Source organism: Epinephelus moara, chromosome 16 (genome assembly GCF_006386435.1).
Source record: "Epinephelus moara isolate mb chromosome 16, YSFRI_EMoa_1.0, whole genome shotgun sequence".
Classification (NCBI taxonomy): domain Eukaryota; kingdom Metazoa; phylum Chordata; class Actinopteri; order Perciformes; family Serranidae; genus Epinephelus; species Epinephelus moara.
The window spans coordinates 25164892-25187873 of NC_065521.1; the positions used below are offsets into that span (position 1 = coordinate 25164892).

Below are 22982 nucleotides of genomic sequence, written 5' to 3' on the forward strand. Positions count from 1 at the left end.
ACGATATTTGCCATGTGTTTTCTTCTGTTATGTCATCTTGTCCTTTAATATCAGCTCAACAGAGAGTTCATGTCTCCCAGTGTAGCTGAGGTTACCAATATGCAGCTCCAATACATCAAGTAGATACCACTTGAATATTAATAATGTAGAAAGGTTTCCATTAAAATAAACGACCTTTTGCATTTTCCCCATTGTATTTACATTGTGATATACATGGCAGACCACATATGCTGCATAAGGCACCACAAGTCAGAAGAGTAATTTTAATTATTTTACAACAAAATTAAAAGTAATAAATTAAGTTACCATTACTGTTATCATACTTAACAGGGGAATAAATGCCACATCACATATCACACTCACCCTATTAAAGTTCCCTTTGTACACGTTCAGTTTCAGGTGTTTGTGATTTTACATAATATGGCAGCTATTAAGTGCAGGTTTCTAATTTTACCATGCAGTGTAAGAAAATCTCTTATCGTTATATGAAAAAGTTCCATTACACAAACATCAATAAAAAACTGAAGATGGAATCTCAGTGTAAATGAATGAGAAAATGAATGTTAAGTGGCTCAGTTTAATTTCACAATAACTAACATGGACAAACTAATATAAAAATGAAGCCTAAGTCGCTGGAGTAAAGGATAACTTTGTGGCAATATAGATCTGATGCAGGATCTTTGAGTGTGTGCGTGTGTGTGTGTGTGTATGACGTCATTCAGAGGCTTGCTGCGGGGTTTCTATCAGGTCAGGCAGGAGGCTGTTGTTATGGGCCATGGGAAAACAGCTCTGGGGAACAGGTGAATGTGTCACAGAGGCTTTTCTGAGTCTCCGCTGTTCGTTCTCTCTCCCACATGTCCCATTTTCCCATCTAGCTCATGCCAAAACACTGTAGGGCAAGAACTCATTTCCAAAGAATTCATCCACATTAAGAGAGAGAAGAGAGAAAAGCACCAGATTTCTGCTCGGAGACGCAGCATATCAGTGTTATAAATCAATTGGTCATATACTTTTTTCAGTATTATTTTGAAAACAGTGTAAGCTTAACTCACAGTTCATCACATAAAACCTGTTTTAAGAGGAGACTGAGGAGGAAAGAACTATATCAGCTCAAACTGGCAAGGTTCCTAACACATTTATATCACTCAACTAATGACAAAAGTCTCAGTTTTGACTTTAATGGTTGCGCTGAAGGACATGATTGCACTTGAAATTAACAAAGAGCAGGGTGGCAGGGTGTAAAGATGAAGAGGTGAGAGCAAGAGCTGGTGTGTTCGAGTGTGTTTATCATTGTGGTCCTTAAAGGCAATTGTGAAAAGGGGAAGGTGCCTCGGAGGCTGTTGTACAAGAGGACTCCCCCCGCCTCTTCAGCTACCTCTCCAAAAGGTTTGTCTTTTCCAGCTCTGGCAACAGTGCAGAAAGGCTGCAGGAGGAAAAAGGGAATGATTGTTTTACTGGGCGCCACTGGTCCATTGTGAACGCAGCCTGTTCTTTCTCTTGACCTGTGACCTGTATTGTTGCGGGGCTTCTCATTTGGGGAGGGCAGACAGCTGGGGGAACTGCGGGGGGCTGATGGACAGCTGGGCCAATTTGGGGAGAGAGAAGAGAGAGAAGAGAGTGAGAGCATGAGAGAGAAGGATGAGAGAGCGAAAGGGGAATTAGTGTGTTGGGGGGAAAAAAGGAGAAGAGGGAAGAGAAGGAGAGGGCAGAGGAGGTGACTAAAGGTCCTTGCTCCCCATTCACAGATTTGTCCTCTGTGCTCCCGTGTGTCAGCCTTGGCATAGGAATGACACATAGCTTTACACACAGGCAGACATTTGGCCTGTGAGAAAGTACCGGCAGAGTTAGCCGGCGTACACCCTCTTTGTGTCTTTGCCGTTTTGTTACGGCAATAACAGTGGGGGGCAGGGTATGTGGATTATCCTCCTGAGTCCAAATACATGAGTGGGTGGATATAGAAATAATCCACGTAAATTAACTTTGGATACAAGATTACAAAACACAGACATGCAGGACAGTCTATGGAGATTGGGGCATAGCCGCGTAGAGGGAGTTCGATGAAACAATTTAGGAAGATAAAGAAAAGAAACACATTTTATTAGCTTAAAATTTTATATTTAACTGGTGCAAAAAAAGAACATGCATGATGTTAAAATGATTTTTTAAAAAATGAATTCTGTCAAATACTTAAATAAGTGCTGCAAAAAAACCCGACTTCACAAGACAGGCCTAAGATTGTGTGTATCAAGTGGCTCTCATATATGACAAGGGCATGAAGGTCTCTTTATGGGAAGGGAACACATGCTCTGTTATGCCATCTTGGCCGAGACGGCAGGCAGCAGAGCGCGACCTGTGGCTCAGTCCCCTGGGGGAGTGAGGTCATGTCAAAAAGACATGAGAGTTAATGGTGAGGCACTCCAGCTCTTGATTCATAAACTTTTATGGTCTTTGTGGTTTTATCTATATACACATTCTACAGTAGATGCCAACAGCACGAGCCTTAATGGCAACATAAATAAAGCCCTTGATGTTATTCATTTTGGCAGAGGGGGTTGGCATCACAGACAAAAACGGAAACCAAATGTGAGATAAAGTTTTGAGGTTCAGAATGAAGCTTAATCACGTTCCCTCTCGCTCTCGTGTGCTTATATTTTAGTTTCTGTGTGCAGCATACTTAATCCACTGGCCAAACAAGAGTGTTCCCACTAAAATGAAAAGGTCCTGATCCATAGGAGCTAGATAGAGGGATAAAGCATTGTGATTAAGATTGTATTAATGGGGCCATAGGAGGCTGGAAGGCTTTAATCAGTGTCTGTGTGCCGGTAATCCCTCTGCCTTTAAGCTGGAGTGAACACAGTGATCCCCTCCTCCTCTTGGGCCACAGCGCACATGCACACACATGTACACACATACACACGCTTCGGTGGGGAGCGCAGGGATATGAGTGCCCAGGTTGAGAGGTGGAGCACCCCGAAACGGAGACGCCCTAGACTTAGGGGAGCAGCTGGTAGAAGAAAGACTGAGGAGATGGATGGAGAGAGAGATGTGGGAAAAGACAGAAGGAAACAATGAAAGAGTGCAGGGCCTGGTGCTATGGGAAAATGATGGGTTGGTCATGGTCAACATGGTGGAAGCAATTAAATATAAATTAATAAAACCTCAACTTTTCCTGAACCTGGCTCCATCTATTACCGCGTCACATCAGGCTAGACTGTCGTTTATAAAGCTGTGAGACAGGGATAAAATGAATTCCAGCTTTAAGAAATTAATATCTAAGGATGGTTTTCTATGTCAGCATCTCCTTTAATAAAAACACCCATGTCCTTCATGTAAAAAATTTAAGGAAAGTCTAAATAATTATGCTACTATGGTCAGAGATATAATACTAAAGAACATAACGTGACAGCTTGTGTTACCGATGCAAGAGAATAAAAAAGGGATGTACATGGGAGGGGAGGAAAGAGGGCAGCTCACGAACTCATTACCTATGGGAGTGGGTGTAAAAGGTGACATTGTGTGCATGAGGATAAGGGGTGGTCCTTCTCCTCCCAGAGTTCTCTGAGAGTATTAGGGTGTAGGAGTTAAAGAGCTTCTAATGGGATCTGGATGCTGTCGTGTTTACCCTGCTCCCCCCCCCTCCTGCACGCCCACTGCATTGTGGAAGTTGCTGGGCTTTGGGACACCACAATGGGCTGAGTGTAGGGACAGATGGAGGTCCCTTTCGAACAGGGCACAAAAAACAGCCAAGGTAGGAGGGCCGTGGTGTCTGAGAGCGCGAGCAGCCAGCGTGCCCTACTGCCAGAGACGTGGGAGAACATTAGGAGGTGGAGGAGGGAGAGGAAAGACTGAAAAGGGGATTCCTAATTATAATGCAAGGAAGAGTGTAACTTGGGAGACTCTTTGCTCTGGTAATCTGTCCGTAAATTCAGCGTGATGTAGACACATTTACACGGCTTTAGTTTGGGATCACTGTGCAGGCTTCTGTCAGCTGGCCTTTATAATCATTCATCCTGCTTTGTGTATTCTCATTAACACTTTTCAGAGTGTAACAAGCCAGCAGAATTAGAAAGAATTACAGTGAGGAAGATGTTTAAATCCTTAGTGCTCAGATGTGATATGCTGTTGTGATATGGCCACTATTAATTAAGGGTTAAACCAGGTCAGGCGAGAGGGTAAATGCTGATGTCACTCATTTAGGGCAGCGCAGTGTATGGAGCATCAGGGGAGAGGGTTTGGTGATAGAAGCTGATGAGGAGAAGCATTGGAGGAGGGTAGAGGGAGGTACCGGGCGCAGGAGCAACAGATGGGGCCTGATGGAAAGCTCAGGTTGTAAACTTTCTGTTGGTAACATCTGTCCGTTTGTCCATCTGCTACACTCACTATTTACAGTTTGTTTAGCAGAAACTCATTAATTAGAAAACTGCAGCAGAGGCCTCTGGTGCGCCCTTTGTCACAGTGTATTAATTAGATCAGAAGCAAACCAAATCCATGTGCAGCAGTGCAATGCAGATTCCTTTTAGCTTAATGACTAATTCTAAATACATTTTGATGGGTATATACTAATAAGCGCTATAAAACTGGGGCAGGGGAAAGACATATGAAGCTCCCACCTCCGTTATGATCCAATCAAATCAACAGTTTTGCACCATTCCCACAGATAAGCCCATCTATCACATCTGCGCCGCTCAGGATAGAAGTCACGCCATGCCGTTCTCTTTGTTCATTTTCTGGAGCACAAATGAATAAGTGGATTGACATGGGATGGGGGTATAAACCCTGATTAGAGTTACATTAGCAATTACTGTAAACACGCTCCTTATAATCTGCGTACTTAAGCGAATACCACACCACTTATCTATCATCTCATCAGTTCACCAATCAGGATTTTTATGTGGTACATTTATTGGATGTTTCTTTTCAGACAAGGCAGCAGCTATAATGAACACTTCTGGCAGCGAACTATGACAGAGAATATTTTGCAACAGCATCGATTAAAAAAAACACCCTGCAAAACTGAAGCATGACGGTTTCATTAGAAATGTTACATCACCTATGGGTATTTTACTTTTTTTGGCTAAAAATAGCCTCTCTTCATTTTGCTCTGCAGCGAGCGGATAAAGGAGAATTAAGCAGCTGATCTGGGCTCAGTGGCCAGAGTGTTACATTAGACATTAATCCAGAACAGTGGAAGGTTGGAGAAGGGATAGCATCTTTTAATCCTGCACTCCATCCACCCAAACCTCCCATCAGACACAGAAAGAGACTCACACAAACTGAACCCTACATCCTCTCTTTCTGCTGCATAAAAGACATAAAATTCCCAAGACTTTACACCAACTTCAGCAAATAATATTAGTGTTAAACCTTTGTACTTGAAATGTGAAATAAGAGCAGTGAAGCATTACAGTGTGACAGAGCTTTCATGGAGTGTTTACTGCATGAGCACCTTTTCCACAAGTTCTATTGTCAGCAGCAGCATCCTTAAGGGTTTCCTAAATCTCAGGCTTGCTTGCAGGGTTAGGCAAGTGTCCTGGTGAGCCCTCTCAGTGCACACTGTCCCCCTATATGTAACAGATGTTACTGGGGCAACAGTTGGTATTGAAAGGGAGGGGCTTCAGGCCATCTGTCCAGGGTCAAGGTTTGAAAAGGGGTGGTAGAGATGGTGGCACGTTCGGGAAAATGGTAAGTATTTGCTTGAAAAGAGGGAATATAGCCCACATTGTAATCCTACTCAATGTGCGCTTTCATTTCAGATTGCCTTTGTGAAGGTTTGGAGTAAGATTGGGAACTCCAGAAAGTGTGTCTGTGACTTGGGAGCACTGCAGCTTCAGTACTAAAGCACCATCTTGTGGTTAAAGACAATACTACAAGCAAAGTGTAATATTCCTCACAACTTTATTGATATTTTTAACTGCAATATTGAGTCAAGACTACTTGCTTGTGCCACACACTTATATTAATGTGGCAATAAAATCACAACAGATAGACAGGAAGTTTGATTTAAATCATATAGAGTCCAACCGAGACTTAAGGCTCTCGAGCGTATGGTCTATGTCATCCCGCAAATATGCCATCTTCTTATGACAAACCTTTCTCTAGGAAAAGAAGCAGAATGTGGAACAACCACTGCATAAGTATTTAAGCGTAACCTCACATCATAGCACACAATCTACACAGATAGGAGGCACACTTACAAGATAGACCTTCAGCCTCTCCTTTTCCATGTGATAGAATTCAGCCACAGTCAGCTCCGTGAAGTCTTTCTTCGTGGTTAAGAATCCGCAGTTCGGGGAGCGTTTCACGTGTTCAGACCTGGGCAGAGGAATTGTTATGGAAGAAATTAGCCGAGGGCACAACATCTGAATGTGGCACACTAAGAGGAATCCTTTGTTAAAGAGGAACACCAGCTTAATTAGGAATTCCAATGTTATTTCCATGGCCTAGGAAAGAACATGAGATGCTCTCTTCAAGTCAGAAACCAGAGAGGTAAGTCTCAAACGTGTGATGTCATCAAGTAGAAAGTCTGGAGCTGCTAGACAATGAAGGGAATGCTTGTTTTCTTTTTTATACCCACATGAACTTTATTCTGTTTTAGTGTTCTCAGTCCTGAAACAGAGAATGTACCCATACACTCAGAACATTCCCCTGGGTGCTCTCAGTGACATCTATAACATATTTCTCAATTCATCATCTATGCAGAAACTCCAGGCTTTATACTTCATGACATCACAACTCTGAGGTCAGCACTCTACTTTTTGCATTTGAGAGAGAGTTGTTAATGTTTACCATTATTTTTGCACCGTCTTAGGCCCTGTCTACATGTATACAGATATTTTGGTGAATTGATATTATCCTCTATGTGTTGGCCTCTCGTCACCACACAGCAGTTTTAGCTTACTAAAATGGAGATTTTTAAAAAGCCTTCTGAGGTGCAGATTTTTCAGAACTCATGTATCTGTATCTGTGTGGACGTGTGAAATGAAGCATTTGGGAGATGATGTCATTATCTCCTTGGTGCTGCGTGTATGAGCATGTACCAGAAACAGTAACAACAATGGCAGACCAACAGTTTGATACATGTTTTCAGCACTGCTTGGTCTATTTACTACTTTACACTTATACTTCGTACTGCTGCACCACTTCACAGACAAACAGAGCTGTCTGCTATGCTCATTGTAATTTGGTCCGCCAGAGAAGACGGTTTTGGATCAGGTCCATTTGAATCACCAGATGGTGGGACAATTCCCAGAGTGACGTGTGGGAGAAAAACTTTCACATCTCCAGAGCATCACTCCAATCACTGAGTGAGTTCCTCAGTTCTTATGTCTAAGGGGAATCAATGGTGATGAGATCTCCAGTCGTTGTTTCGAGGAATTATTCTAACTTTTACCCTCAATTTGGTCAATCTTCTGTAAAATCAAAAACACCACACAATTTTAAAATATTCTAATCTGGCACCATACAGATTAAGATTAATAAAGAGCTACCATACTTGCATCTTTTTAAAAATAATCAGCTTTATGTGGTAGCCACCTTTCATTCTTTACAGTGATGTACTGAATATCAAAATGAGTCTTGTAATGACTGTAGGCAACACTGAGTGATACAGATAAAGAGTCTCAGATCTGAAGCTATACTGTACTCCTTTACACTACTGGCATAATTCAAAGCTTACATGAAGGTAAGTTCAGTTAAGGTAAGAGCCTGTCTTGCTTTTCTCACCAGGGATCGTCATCGGGCTCCCAGCCCTCAAGCTCGATCAGACAGAAGAAACAGCAAGCAACATCAGGCTCATTCTCACTGGGGCAGTGGACAAACCCAGCCTTGGCCATCTGCAAAGACAAACAAAAACAGCAACAGGCACCTTAATGTCTGTCGCATACTGTACTGAACTACTGAATTTTATGAGCTGATAATCGATGACAAATATGACAAGTGCAGGAACAAAAGACCAGAGCTGCAGGGGGATTAATGTCAGTGAGAACGAAACCAGCAAATGACCTCCCCTTGGCTTATGGGGGGTTAAGAGCTGGTAACATGGCATATAGCGTTTCTCATCAAGTGAGGTGTCAGCAGCCCATCCATCATGACACGACTAGGATGGGCAAAGAGAAGTCTCTGTGCACTGGACACCTGATGCAACGAAACTGAATCTGACACCTGCTTAACCGTTTATCACGAGCTGTCACAGCGTTGGATAAAAGGCTGGAGTGTAAAAATGTGTAACTTGCGAGTGTAAACAAGGTTAGGGTATATCAATAATTACTCATCAGCAAAAGTCCTGCAGGTTAATGTACATTCAGGTTTCTGTAAGAGCTGTCTGACAAAGTAGAGAACACATCTCACACATGAGCCCAGACTGACCTCGGCTCTCTCACCTGTTAAGTGTAAGTGCCTTCCTGAGCTGGAATGTACATTTAGTCAAGCACTGTACTTAAGTACAACTTTGATGCACATGCACTGTTACGTACTTTACTTTATACTTCTATTCCACTACATTTAATTGACCACATTAGTTCAGATTCAGATTATTGGTAGAAAATATAAATCTACTGATATGTATTATGATGGAGTGAGCTACCCAACAGTATGTAACGCAGTAGAAAAAGTAGTACTTTCTCTTTTGGTACTTTTTGATGCCAGTGCTTTTATGAACTTTTACTTTTTAGATTCTGTAACAACATTTCTACCCTGTGATATTGCCACTTCTGAGTACTTCTTCCACCACTGGTGCTTTCATTGCAGACATATCCCCCTCTCGATTAAATAAATTGTGCCACTGCACTTTAAAAGTGAGCTATCAATCATTAAGATTTCTGAAAGCTTTTCATTATTCAACAACTGCTCTGAAGCATCAACACTACACAGGCTCTGAGCTGCAGCACAGCGGCCTTCTTACCTTTTCAGGTGTGCAGTTACACTCCTCTCTGAACGGCCAGTCTGCAAAGCTTTGCTCACGTAAATCTTGACTGTACATTTTGTCATAGGAGGAAAACCTGGTGGTCAAGACGTCAATACCGGCCATATCTACCGCAAAACAGGACTTAACCCAATTTCTTTCACGGTGTGGTGCAGATGTGGGAATGAATCGACGGCGCATGCGCGCTTCCGCAGGTGATTTCAGTTTTGGCTCTTTAAACTTTGCGCAGGTTCAAGTGGGCGGGGCTCTGATGTACGTGAGGTCACCGGGGCCCGTCGAAAAAAAAAGGACAAATCAGGCACAGAACAGCTCTCTGACTGCAACCATATCCCTTTTAAACTATTTTTGAAGTTGTTTCTTTTTAAATTATCGTGGTCTACTTCATTTCTACTACTTACTTCACACTTCAAACGTGTTTGGTATTTTCAACATGTGTGACAACTACAGGTAAGTCTGTTTCAGTGCTGCACTATAGATCCAATTGTTTTCATGAAGCAAAATACAAATGGTTTAATTCTACATATAACAGGAGCTACACCAGGGGTGTCAAACGCATTTTAGTTCATGGGCCACAATACATACAGCCCAATGTGACCTCAGATGGGCCAGACCAATGAAACCATCACACTATCATCACACCTATCAGTACCATCAGCTCCAATACCTTCCCTTTTTGGTACAAGTAGTAAGTGGTACAAGTACAAGTACAAGTGGTAAGTACATTCTGTAGATGTTCATCCTTTTACAAAACAGATGAACAGCCTGTGATGTCTTAAGAAAAATAAATGTAATTTCAACAGTATGTCTCAGTTTTTCCACATTCAGTCAGTCTACTTCTCACTGTCACTACATGTGCATTTATCCACACAATTCCCAATACAGATTCTTTTGAACTGAAGCTGCCGATTGACAATATTTTGCACAATGTTCAGTATCTTTAAATATCGTCACAGTAGGTCTTCATTGTTATATCACAGAACTGTATCAAGTAGGCAGCGCATTGTTTAACTTGCTCCTATAATCTGGCACCTCTTCGTCTACTCATCTAGTGGGCTGGATTGGACTCTTTGGTGAGCCGGTTCTGGCCCATGTTTGACACCCCTGAGCTACACCCTAATATGGCCAGGACATTTGATGAGTTGAAAATATGCAACACAGACATTATATTACATTACATGCAACAATGTGTATTCGGCTGCACTTCCAGTACAAACTGATCTGCTGATTCTAGCAGCCATCCTCTCTAGAGGCCCTCAAATATAAGACATCACAGTTATTCTTCTTGTTGGATCTCAACTCATTTCAGAGTTGTGCTTTTCCCTCTCTCTGTGGCATACCAGGGGCTTTCTCTGTCTCAGAGAACACTGCAGCTGCTCTTTGACGAAGTGTTAAATTTAACATAATGTCCTCTGACCTCTGCATGTGACATACTGTATGTAGATTGCTCTAGATGTACTTTACTTTTATACAAACTGTACCTAAAAACATTGTAAATCCCATCCATACAACAGGCCCATATACACATCAGCATTTTAATACATATATTACATAATTTTAAAAATTCTCACCTTTGAATAATTATTCTTTATATCTGTTTTTCTAATTCCTATATTTAAAAATATTCTAAACATTTTTTAGTGCACACTGTTTTAGCACAACCTCAAGAATGCCACCCAGCATTTCACACACATATTATGAGCATGTGACACATGAATGTTTCAAGTAAATCCTAAAACCCAAAGTTCAGCTAAAGATGATATGAGGCTTCAACAGTATGAGTTTGAAAAAAAGAAGCTGGTCCAAAGTTACAGTCTTTTTAGCACCAACTTCCCCTATCCTTTAGGATGCTGTTGTCCATAAGCATGAAATGACATTTTATCAATCACCTGCCTCTATTCCCTGAAGCAATGAGGTTACATAAAATGTGCAGCCCTCATGTAACACTGGGAAAGTGGAGGAACTTTACTCCCCCTTCTGGTAATTCAGAGAACATTAAGGATGCTGTTTGCTGTAGTGATGAAAACTTCCTTATTTCTCTCCTCCTGTCTCGTTCTGCAGTGACCTATCCAAAGGAGGCCATTAAAGTCTGTAATGACTTATTAATTGCTTTTACTCTGCTTCTTCTTAACATCTGAGACACATCTTATCTTAAGAGCTGTGCCTCATCACATGGTTTCCACTAATTCACAGACATGACTGTATTTAAATACATGACAAAGCCAGAGTAGGGACCAAGTAGGGTGGGCAAAGCCACAAACATGATCCGGCATTCTTACTGAAGATATTGTTATTGAATTTTCATGCTTGAATTCCAGTTATCAGCTGAGCAGTTTTATGAAATGCAAAAGAAAACAAACATAAAAGCAAGAAAACGCTCCAGTTTAATGGTTTATGGTGTTAACTTTACAAGCCTGTTTATTGCTGTGAGAGACAGGGACAGACCCGGTGCGCAGTGTGCCCCTGTAACACTACCCCTCGGGCCCCTGGGTGCTGAAATGTGCTTACAACTGTAAACTGCTGTCCTTTTCCCCTTCTAACCTTATCTTCCAGCAGAGTGCCTGGGGGGAGCGTTGAAACGCAGTGTGCTTGCTTATGAGACTGAGAGTGTGTGATTTTTATACTGTACATGTATCACACTTTATAGTCGGCGGTCCTTAGAGGTGATGCAGTGTCGGGGCTCATTGAGCAGTGTGCCTGGAGCGAATTGGCTTGTTCATGTTACCATAGCTCCAAGTTGCCTGCATGGTGGGTGGCTGCTTACTGAAGACAGTGCAGAATAACATCCAGCTCTGAATTTACACGCGTGTGTGTCATATACTGTACATACATTCAGATTTTTTCGCTGTTTTTCGCCGTTTGTCCTCTTTCAGTCCCACATTTTGAGCAGGAAGTGGTCGTCTAGTAGGTTTCACCAGTGAAAAGTTTTATGTAGTTGAGAGCTTCAGCAATAAAGGCCTATACAGTAAAGGTTGTTGAAAGGGGTTTAAAATGTTCTGTTACTTTCCCTCGCCCAATGGTTGGTCCTTTATGAGAGACAGTTTTGACCATCCTCTCACAGGCTGATATTCCTCTTCCCTCTGTTTACTGTATCTCACTTTTACTCCTCATGCCTTCATTGACATTTGACTCTTCCTCCCCTCATAGCCACCCTGCGACTGCCTTCAACTCCTTGCTCTCCTCTGCTTCTAATACATCTGCCGTCACTTTTTAAGCTCTGCCACAATTAGCTACTGGACTCTAGTTTTGTTTTCACACGGGGCTGAGAGTGAGAGGGAGAGGGCGGGAGGAGATAGGATGTAGAGAGGTGGAGGGGAGGCGATAGAGGCAATGTGTGTTTGGTCTCTATTTCCACATGTCCTGTATGTTGCCAGCGTGGGCGTAAGGCTGTGTTGTTTGCATTCGCAGCTCTTGGAATCTTTTCAAATTAATGTGAACAGTTGAGGATCTTCCTGGTCATTTTTTCTCTCCCCCCCTGACCAGTTTCATGCTGGGAAGGATTTCACAGAGGAAATAGTTGTGTGTCAGTTTGCCTGTGTAGGGCTGGAGATTGGACTCAGTCAGTAAGAACAGCAGGAGGACTAGAGGTGCGATCAATGTGGAGCACAGGTAAGAAGGGAGCCTATTACCATGTACTGCTGCTGTATCTGTCTGCTTGCACTTAAAATGATGCAGTGGTGTCTCTGTGGGGAGCAAGAAACACATCTCTTTTTTGTGCTCCCATGTACAGCCGGTTGATTATGTGCAAGTTTTTGGTGCTTTAGATATGCTTTGATACAAGAACGTGGGTTTTGTTTTAACACTGTGGGGGACACATATGAAACGGCAGTTTGGGGTCCTCCCCCAAGAAATTCTGAGCGTCAAACCCTGAATTTCCTGAATTCTGCAGAACTGTTTTGCATCAGTTTTTGCCTTCTCTTCATCAGCTTATGGTGGGAATGTATTTAATTTCATTGAAATAAAAGACCTCTGTTACTTTCATGTTTTAATTCAGTGGGACAAATGCACGCACACTGAGAGGGACATGTTCCCTGCATCCCCCCTGAAATCTACACCTATGCTTTGATCCTGAGCATAAATTTGCAGTTGCTTCATGAATGATTGGACAAATGTGTGTGTGTAAGCCATTGATCTTCATACTGAGTCTTCATCCTCGACTCATATATACATACATGTCTCTGTGGAGCTGACAACTGTCCTGACAGCTCCACCTGTCTACTGCTGGCCTCACACCCAGACTGAACACTGCATATTTGGGGTGAATCTGATCTTATCTTGTGTCAGTATGTGTATGTGTGCAGGCTTGCATACTGCACAGAAATTTGTTCATGTTAGTGTGCACATCATTTTTAGTTTGTTGCCCGAACAAAACAAGATAAAAATAGGACATGAAATGTCTGATAAGTGTGTGAAGAAGTGTTGCATGTAGTTGACTCTTGACTTGATTTTTTTTCATCTGCCACGTCACTCTCAGCTGAGGAATGTCTGAGCTTTAGCAACAGACTGTGATCTATGGAGGAGATAATTACTGCAAATTGCTGTCTTCTTGGATACACACAGCACTACATAATAACGACTAGGAATGTGTCAGTCTAAAGAATTTAGTCTGGTGACAGCATAACAGAAATGATTGTAGTGAAGTTTCAACAAGTACAAACTGCAGGCGGTTATGGCGTACATGTGTGATCTGAATGTGGTTGGAAAGAAGGACGCCCTGTCCTCTGGTGCCGGTGGAAAAGTGTCAGGGACGTGTGAGAGTGTGACAGTCAACATCAACATTCTCCATCTCTGTAGGCAGGCGTGGATTCACAGGACAGGCACACCCACCTGTATACACACATCCAGGAATCCTCCAAAACCATCAGTCTCCCTATTTCTTTTCTGTCTGTGAAGCTTTATTGATGGGGTGTTTTCATCAAAAAGCATGCTGCTAAAGCATATATATATGAAGGGTAAATAGGGCCCAACTAATGATTCCTTAATTCCGTAATTACCATCAAATGTTTGGCATATATATAAATATAAATATTTATATAATTTAAAGAAGAATTGATTATCAAAATACTTGTTGATAAATATTCATCTCTTTCTTTTTAAGTTTATTTTTTGTGGCTTTTTAGGCTTTTAATGACAGGATTGTCAGAAGCGTGAAAGGGGAGAGAGCAGGGGCAATGCCGGCAGCCACTGTGGCAAGGACACTGCCTTTGTACATGGGGCGCCACTGGATGCCCCAATAAATATTCTTTTGATTTAGTAATGAATGAATCATTGAATAAGAATGAAGTGAAACAATTAGTATCTGACAATACTTAAAGGTCCAGTGTGTAGGATTTAGTGGCATCTAGCAGTAAGATTATAAAGCTGAAACTACTCCCGTGTGCAAAGTGCATACGAGAACTACAGTGGCCAACGTGAAAACGTAAATGGCCCCATGTAGAGCCAGTGTTTGATTCATCTCTTGTGCCTACACACTGGACCTGTGAGAAACATACAGAAATCAGAAAAAGAAATGGGGACATGTGAAGGATTGTCTTTATTTATAACAACCAGTTATATATTCCTGAGGAAATTTGTACTTTCTGAATGCATGGCTTCCGTCAGTTAGTATACAGGGCAAGGGTGTCAAACATACGGCCCAGGCGCCAGAACCAGCCCACCAAACGGTCCAACCCGGCCCACTAGATGACTTTGCACACCTGATGTTGATGCACATGTGCAGACTGAAAGGTTTCAGGAGCAATTTAAACAGTAAGCAGATACTTCATGTAAAATACTGCCTCAGAGGCTTTTCCACTCTGACCAGAATACAGCTCTCTGAAATAACAATAGATACTTTCAATGGTCACAATTTGAGATACTGAACACTGTACAGAATATTGTCAACCAGCAGCTTCAGCACAAAAGAGTCTGTATCAGACTTATATCTTAAAATAATGTTAGTGGAACCCTGCTGCTGAGGCGATGACAAAACTTCAGATTGTAAATGGTTTGTAAGGCAGGGGACGACTTGACCTGCTTCTCCAGTAGCTTTCTCTTTTGTGGAAAATTATGAAGTAAAAATGTAATGAAAGTGAGTAGTAGACTGACTGAAAGTGGAAAAACTAAGACATACTGTTGAAACTGCACATAATTTTTCTGTCTTCCTTGTTTTGCAAATGGGTGACATTTTTCAGAATGAAAGAAAAATCTGAAGGGGTTGATATTTATAGGTTATTATGCAGTAGTTGGCTGTATGTGTACCCTGAACTAAAATGAGTTTGACACCGCTGATAGAGGGCAACAAAAATCCCATTTCATTTTCAACAATTGAAACATATGTATCTTGATTTATTGAAGTCTTTCCTGGGGAAGAAATGAGTGCACAGGAAACAAGCTGTAGAGCTGGCCACATTTCCTGCACATGTCCACACCTGATCAATAGTCTAAATTTAGTGAGATGATTATCCCTCACAGTTGCAAACTGATATGCTCAACTGTCAGACTTGCAGGCTCAGGCCACTTCAAGGGGAATGCAGAGGTCTTCTCATTCATACTGAGCTGGCTTGCAATGTGCTATGTGTGCTCCTAAGGGAATACTTCACCCCCAAAATGAACATTTATATATCAATAACTCATCCCATGTTACATTGAATCCTTGAAGAATACTTTGTTTTTCTTGCTTACCTCAAGAGAAAAGTCTTGGTAAATTGAAGTAAAAGGCAACTGCTTTTAACAACAGCAAAAATAAATTAAAACATCTGTTTACAAATTCTCAAACAGCTTATTAATCCAGTTGTATAATCAGTACTTCACAAACACATGAATTTTCGCTTAAATCTTACAGCATTTCCACACAAACAGCCTCAGGCATGGACTAGCAGAACACAGACGAGCTTGCCCAGGCGCTTACTCGTATGCCGAGCACAGTCACCTTTTACTTAATTTCACCAAGAATCATCTCTGTTTTGGATTCTTTATTCATCATGGAGGCCTGTGAGAAAAACAAAGTTTTGTTCAAGAATTCAGTGTTACACAGGGTGAGTAAGTGTTATACAAATGGTCATTTTGGAGTTGAAGTATCCCTGCATACCTCGACAGGATCAATATTTGGTGAATTTAGAGATGATTCCTTTAAAGATTTTATAGTATAATAAGTTGTAATTTATTATCTGTTAGTGTTAACTGCATTGCCACCTTATAAAAAGGAGGTGCACATATGCTGATGCCCAGTGCTGGCCTCACCCCCTCACCTCTGACCTTCATAGACAGTCTCTAAATTCACCACCACAGTGCCAGGAGACACCCAAAGCATGATATATGACCTAGGTGCAGACTCTGTATCAACAGAAACCTTTTTATGACACCACGCGAGCAAACTGTAGAAGAAGAAAAGGGTGAACTAATGTTTCTGGAAAGTCACACACTGCCTGCGGGCCTTGGCTCGTGAAATCTGAGTAGAATTTATGATCAACAGAAGTTGCATTTTGACACTACGTTTGAGCTGTTATGAGGAAGTGAGTTACAGTCTGCCTGGCAGATTTCACTGAGTGTAGATTTACTGTGTTTTTCCCCTGCAGGAAAGAATGAGGAAGACGGATCATAGCATTAAATGAACAGGGGAGTTTGATGTCGCTCTCCCTCAGGTTTGATAAACCTCTCGCAGGCTGTTGCTGCACATCAGCAGGCTTAGTCCTGATAAGTCCTTCATACTCAGCAGTCATTCACATTTGACCTGCTGCACTCCGGCTGTCTAATTCACCATTCTGTCCATAAAAACAGTTCCAGTAAGGATACTGGCATCAGCAGCTTTGTCAGGTCTGTTATACAGATAGTTTTCTGCATGGGTAAGTTGTTTCTGATTCAGTCTGACACATACCAGCTGTGCCTCATGTCTGTTCGGTCCCCTTATTTACCCCTATGCGTGCTGACCATAGACTGTAGTGTTGACATGTCTTGAGCATGTTAGCTTCTCAGTTTACATGGCATCGTTTTCCATTTTCCAGACTGCTGTCTAGTAGCAGGGTTTCTTAAACGGGAATATTTAGACAGATTCCCAGGATGTGTTTACAGGCTCACACCAGTGGAGGGCAGCACAGACTAACCACTAATCACCATCCAGGCTAGTGGTGGTGTCCAGAATATTGAGGCCCTTGTCTCTTAGCTTTGACACCATATGTGTTCAGACACCTCTATTAATTACACACTGGGACCTCACCTTTAATGTGTCTTCTATTTATTCAAGGGCTGGTTTCAGTGTTATGGTAAGAATTAGGCTCACATTAGAGGGGTAGTCAACAGCAATGACTTTTTCTAGAGATCATGACCTGGTTACTTAAGATAATCGACAAACCTTGTAGTGAGCAGTTTCATGTTGGAACTATTTTCTTTCTACCAAGCTACATGTATCACTGTGCAGAAGTGTATCGGCTGAGCTGTAACGTTAGCTAGCTCAGTGGTGCTAGGTGGGCTAGCAGTAGATGCATGCTGTCTTCAGCACAGGTGTAGTTTGGTAGAAAGAAAATAGTTCCCAGGGGAAACTGCTCACAACAAAATCTGTGGGTCATTTTGATTAACTGGCTCATGTTTTCTGGAGAGAGGCATTGCTGTTGAGCTTTTCAAATATACATTTTTTCATACCAAAACAATCTACATTGATAAATAGCACTACCGGTAGGAGGAAAGTATGCATTTTTGATTTTGGAGATAACTGTCCCTTTAAAGGTAGGGTAAAGGCCATATGGTGCATAAGGTCAAGCCCCCAGAGAATGAGTGTGAGTCAATACGGTGTCCTCACAAATTACAAAAACAGGTCTGTGTGTGTGTGGGTGGAGAGGTGGCTGAGGTGTAATGTGATGCTCAAGCAGCAGAGTGAAAAAGTCATGTATGTTGGGCGAAATCCACTGATCTACCTCATCCTCAGCATCACCTTATATGGTGCAAAACACCGAGGCTTGGATCAGCATGATGCTCTCCTGGTTGAATGGTCAGTTCACTCGATGTTGTCTAGTTTGTCTTGGTGTTTTTTACCTGAGAGCCACTGCATATTTATAATCACATAGATATGCAAAACACATACTTGACTGTGTCTCTTTTTCCTCTGCCTCGCAGTAACCTGTTTTTTATTGTTATGCTAAAGTAGAATGTTTCCTCTCAGTTTAGTCTACTTGTTTATTTAGCAATGGGGTGTCGATACACAGGGGGAACAAAAAAATTCCTAAAACCATTCCTAATACTACAAAATTGTCTCAAAATGATAAAGCGCTTTCTACCTTTTCCTAAAAAAGTTTACTGAAAATGTAAATTTGTGCTTTTATATGGAAAATAAAAACAGTTTCACTTAATTAATTCCTATATCTTGCTAAGAATTCTTTGGTCAGAGCAGAGCTGGTCAGCTGAACATGCAAAAATTGTCTTTATTCATCACACCATTGAATATATATGAACAATAAAAAACAAAAAGTTTGAACAGGGCAGTTCCTTAAAGGAGAATCCTGTTTTCCCCGTTCCTCTAGGTGCATATTTGGAAATTACAGCCCTGTAAAATAAAGCGTTACCATGTACTCCATTTCTCCTGTCACTTTTGAAGAGGCATTTGTGTGTGAAGTACCTCTAGCAAGTCAAGTGGATTTCAAATGAAATAATGTTGGTTCATTATTCATTTAAAATAAACCCCCAATGGCCACTTGACATGTGTCCCATGATGTCCGCCCATCCAGAGGTGATATAGGTCAGCACATCATCCTCTGAATGATTGATCTGTAGCCAAAGGCAAATGGAGGTACCTAATAGCCCAATTTCCTCCCCTCTCTCCTGTCACTCCTTCTCCAGTCTCTCTCCATCACCCCTCTGCTCCCATACCTGTCCAGCAATGCCATCTGTCCTCCCCCCAGTCGCCTTCGCCCCACCCCTGTCTCCTCACCCCTCTCCTCTCCTCTGCCCTGTCCTCCCTCCCTCTTCTTACCTATGGATGATACAGGATCTCCATGCTCCGATTTCACCCTCTCATCATGACATCCATTAAAGTGGCGCTGGGCCCTGGGCCCCCGTTGGCCCGACAGCACATTAGCACTCGGCCCATTGAACGCCAACAAGGACCGGCTCTGAATTATTGATACCAACACAACTAATGAGGAAACCCTATCTCAGCTCTTTTGCTGACACACAAACACACACACAAATGCTCGTGGAAGGACTTGCACGCATAGCTGTATTGATGATAACTTTTGTTCCAGCTCCTGGTGTCCCATTTTCAAAAACTAATATTCTCAACGCTCAGTCCATTTCCTGCAGACACTATGTGTGTATGTGTGCGTTTCATCCAAGGAGCCACAGGCTGAAATTCCTTCTCTAATCTGTGTGCTTGTCCTTTTGCACTATAAAATGTTTGTTCCACATCTGTGAGCTCATTATTCTCTGTGTACAACTGCATATTTTTATTACCGCTGCAGGTGTCAGATCTTGGTGGCGGCAGTGAAAGTGGGAGGATTTCTATGCACCTTTGTTAAGAGCCACCATATGCTCGCTAACACCAGCAGCTTTGAGTCGGTGGATTTTACCCGAACTTACAATCTGTAAGAATTTGTGTGGGTGTTTGTGGCCCCTAAGTCTACCAATGTTTACATACAATGGCTTAAATGTGTGCAGTGGAGCTGCTGTGCAGAGAGGTATTGGAGGTGTCAGCCAGCCTCCTTAGTATTCACTCCAACACCCTGTGACTCACAGCCTCAGCCTGAGAGCGTGAGAAGGGTGGGGGGTGGGGGGGGGGTAGAGATAGAAAAGAGAAAGGGAAAGAGAGAGCAGGACAAGAGGAGGCAATATGAACATCAGGCAGCATTTTCTGTAGCCCCGGGCTCACGTGTTTGTATCTGTGTGTTTGCAAGCATGCCCGCCCAGGGGGATTAATTTTTTGACAGCTTTGTTAAGCCTTCTCTTAAGCACTGAGCTTCTCAGTAATATTGTGGCTGTGTGATTTTCAAAAGTCTCTTTCTGGCTATCTTGCCTCCTCACAACTAGGAAGAGAGAGAGAGAGCGGTGCTCGGACATGACAGCAGACGTTGTTTGAGTGGCTTCATGGTGTGGAGGAAGTCGACCATAAGACGCTGGCTGTGAAGCTCCTCTTCACTGAGGGGCTGCATTGCTATGCTCCACAGTTTAATTCACTGCAGCCCCTCGTCTGTGTCCGTCTCCGTCTTTGTCTCTGTATTGCATCCTCCCGGTCGTCCCTTCTTGTCACTCCACGTCTCTTCATCCCTCTGTCAGTTTGTATTTAGTTTAATCTCTGCCCCTCCTTCTTCTGCTTCCTCCGCTCTGTCGCTTTCTATTTCATCTCTCCCAGTCTAAATTCCATCCCTTTGACGAAAACACAGAGGTTGATAGAATGCGTAACCTTGCCTGGGCAGGTTAAGAGATGGAGGGAGAAAAAGGGAGAAGGACAGAGCCACACAGATAAAAAGGTTAACCCTTTAACAAGTCCACATACACATGGAGTCAAAGGACAGAGAGAGGGGGGGTTAAACAGCAAACACAATGAACAGATGTGACAGTCAAGCTCTGCGTACGGGGGAGAGGGGTGAGAAGAATATGGGAAATCAAAGAGAGAAACATTGGTTGGGGGGGAGACGGCATTTTCAGTCAAGCTCTGTCTCTCCTTCATGACTTCCACTCTGCATGATGACAAGTGTCTGCCGCTGTTCCCATTGGTCGAGGCTGCCACCAATCAGAGCAGAGGCATGTAAGGTGCCTTTAGGTTATACCCAACCCCAAAAACAAGAAGCAGAGAGAGGGAGAGAAAGCCAGAGTGGGAAAGGGAGTGTGTGTTTTACTGAGAGAGACCAAAGCGTGCGCCGACTTTACAGTCCATTGAAGACCTTCCCTCTGAAGCTCCCTGTGAAATGACACACTTAAGAAGAAATTGCTTGTCAGCTGTCTGTTGGAGACCCCTGCAATTCCTCCTGGCTGCTGTGGAGAAGAAGATCTTGGCTTTGTAGCCTCCCCCTGTGATTGGTTGTCACACTTTAGGCTCCCCCTCCTCTCTCTGACTCCCCTCTCCTCTCTCTCTCTCTCCTCTGCTTCTAACCCCCTCCATACTGTCCTCAGGCTTACCTGAGCCACAACTGCAGAAACGCTGGACCCCCTCCTCCACACACACACAAACACACACACTCGTGCGCGCTCTCTCTCTCTCTCTCATACACAAACTCAGCTTTTCACCTGGAGAGGGCAGGCGCAAGAGACGGCATGTGCAGCAGCAGCAGCAGCAGCAGCAGCAGCAGTCTCTCCTCACATCTAGCGCTGCCTCTCTGAGTTGCCTCTTGCTGGAGAGTGGAGAGGAACTCTGAGAAGAGATTTTGGAGCCATTGTCCCTTGGCGAAAGCAGGCGAGACGGGGGGCAGTGAGGGAGCACTTGTCAACCCAGGGACACCAAAGGCAACACACATCATGATTTTGGGTGAGTTGTCGCTTCACGGTGCATGGGATTTTGGAGAGGTCAATCATGTTGTTGGATCACTAATCCCTACTTAAACCTGGCCACCAGCAGCTCTTATTAATAGTGTGCTCTGCTCGGTTTCCATTCCACACAGACATCTGTCAATACTAAGCGCCGGGGATGAACCTTTAAATCACGGTTAGTGTTTGTAATTACGATAATTGTGTGCCATTAATATGGCAGGTGTGAGTGATGACAGGGAAGGTCAAAGTGTTTGGATCTGGTCTGTATCATTATGGGCTGTTTGGTCACGTGACCCAGCTCCACCATTCTCATGTCCTGCCTGAAGAGGTGAAGTGACAAAGATGGTTTCAAATCAACATATTGGTGACTGATGATTGATTTCAAAATATTTATAACATTGAGAATACATGTATTTATTTAAGGGATTTGCTACAGTTGATGGGCAAACAGGTCATCACACAAATGGCATTTTTAAAAGAAAAACATAAAAGATTCAGTCGTCAGTTTGCAGCACAGTGTAGCTTTTAGTTATTATACAGGGTTGTTCTGTTCTGAGTCAGCCAGCACTTTCTTCTTTAGTATTCTGGTCTCATAGTGGCCATGTCTGACAGAGGGGATTCTGTGTGGTCTCAGTGCTCTACATACTCAGCTTGTACATTCATACAGGGGATGGGAGCTTGCCACTGTAAGTCCAGCGATATGACCGTCCCTGGGAGTGCTGCTGTGTGGATAGGAAAGGAGGAACGTGTATGTGCGTGTCTAAAATGCAACGCAGCGAAAGTGTTCTAGAGTCTTCTCATTTGTGTATGTCTGAGACTGTGTGAGGTTATTGTGTGTGCATTTTGTTTTAAGTGTGTGTGTGTGTGTGTGTGTGTGTGTGTGTGTGTGTGTGTGTGTGTGTGTGTGTGTGTGTGTGTGTTGCTATGTTCTCTGCCGGAGAGGCCACTTTGTTTTAACGCATGCCTGGGCTGATTCAGGCGCAGCTCTGCTCCTCTGCTCTCCCGGCAGGCATGTTTTTCAAGCAGACATCTCTAATGATTATAGGGAGTCATGTAGACTGAGGTGTGCGGGTTTTGAAGCGTGCACATTGAAGGATATGTATTCCTGTGAGCTAAAGCCTCCATGCGAGTCAGTAAAGTTCACATCTATAACAATTAACTTTCTCACTCTCTCAAGTTTTTTTTTTTTAATGTGTCTTTAACATGGTCATTTTGTGCCTGTCTGATTTTTGCGTTGGCTACATTTCCACTTTCTGCCACTGGTCAAAAGGGAACAATTACCTGACTTAAGCCTCATTTAACAGTTAGACAAGCACCGTCTTGATCAGGGTGCAGGTGGTAGCTGCTCCCGTAAATGATATTTGGCCAGGACGTGCCCTCAACCACAGCTGTCTCATGATAACAAACAGTAGGTATGCTTGCTTATAAGAGCAATGGCTTGAGCTTAAGGTAGCTATTACAGTGTGTGTATTGTAACTGTTTAGCACTGCAGTTGTGGTAGGAGTAATAAAAGATGGAATGTGACTTATGTTGTGCAGCACAGTGAATTCCGCCTTTGCAGGAATGCTGTCACTATCAGTTCACTATATCTAGGGCTGATTTTTTACTGCAGACTGAACGGTATTTAAACAGAGAT

At 42.9% G+C, this 22982-nt stretch overlaps 2 protein-coding genes across 4 annotated transcripts in view; one reads left to right on the plus strand and one right to left on the minus strand.

The window, feature by feature from the left end:
* Window positions 1-5898: 5898 nt before the first annotated feature.
* On the minus strand, window positions 5899-9076 carry birc5b (baculoviral IAP repeat containing 5b). The gene is made up of 4 exons (XM_050065453.1): window positions 8900-9076; window positions 7723-7832; window positions 6195-6312; window positions 5899-6095 (listed from the first exon to the last, which is right to left on the minus strand). Exons 1-4 carry the CDS (start codon window positions 9023-9025, stop codon window positions 6006-6008), a joined length of 444 nt encoding a protein of 147 aa, XP_049921410.1. The 5' UTR covers window positions 9026-9076; the 3' UTR covers window positions 5899-6005.
* Window positions 9077-12198: 3122 nt separating this feature from the next.
* Window positions 12199-22982, plus strand: part of znf385a (zinc finger protein 385A) — a 78697-nt gene continuing 67913 nt past the window's right edge. Inside the window, exons 1-2 of one of the 3 annotated variants that reach the window (XM_050065601.1) lie at window positions 12199-12526; window positions 20993-21344. In XM_050065601.1, the coding sequence (XP_049921558.1) occupies window positions 21335-21344 (10 nt within the window). In that variant the 5' untranslated portion in view covers window positions 12199-12526; window positions 20993-21334. Of the gene's footprint in view, window positions 12527-20466; window positions 21345-22982 lie in introns of those variants that run through there. The other 2 variants (XM_050065599.1, XM_050065600.1) reach the window with 2 other exon arrangements.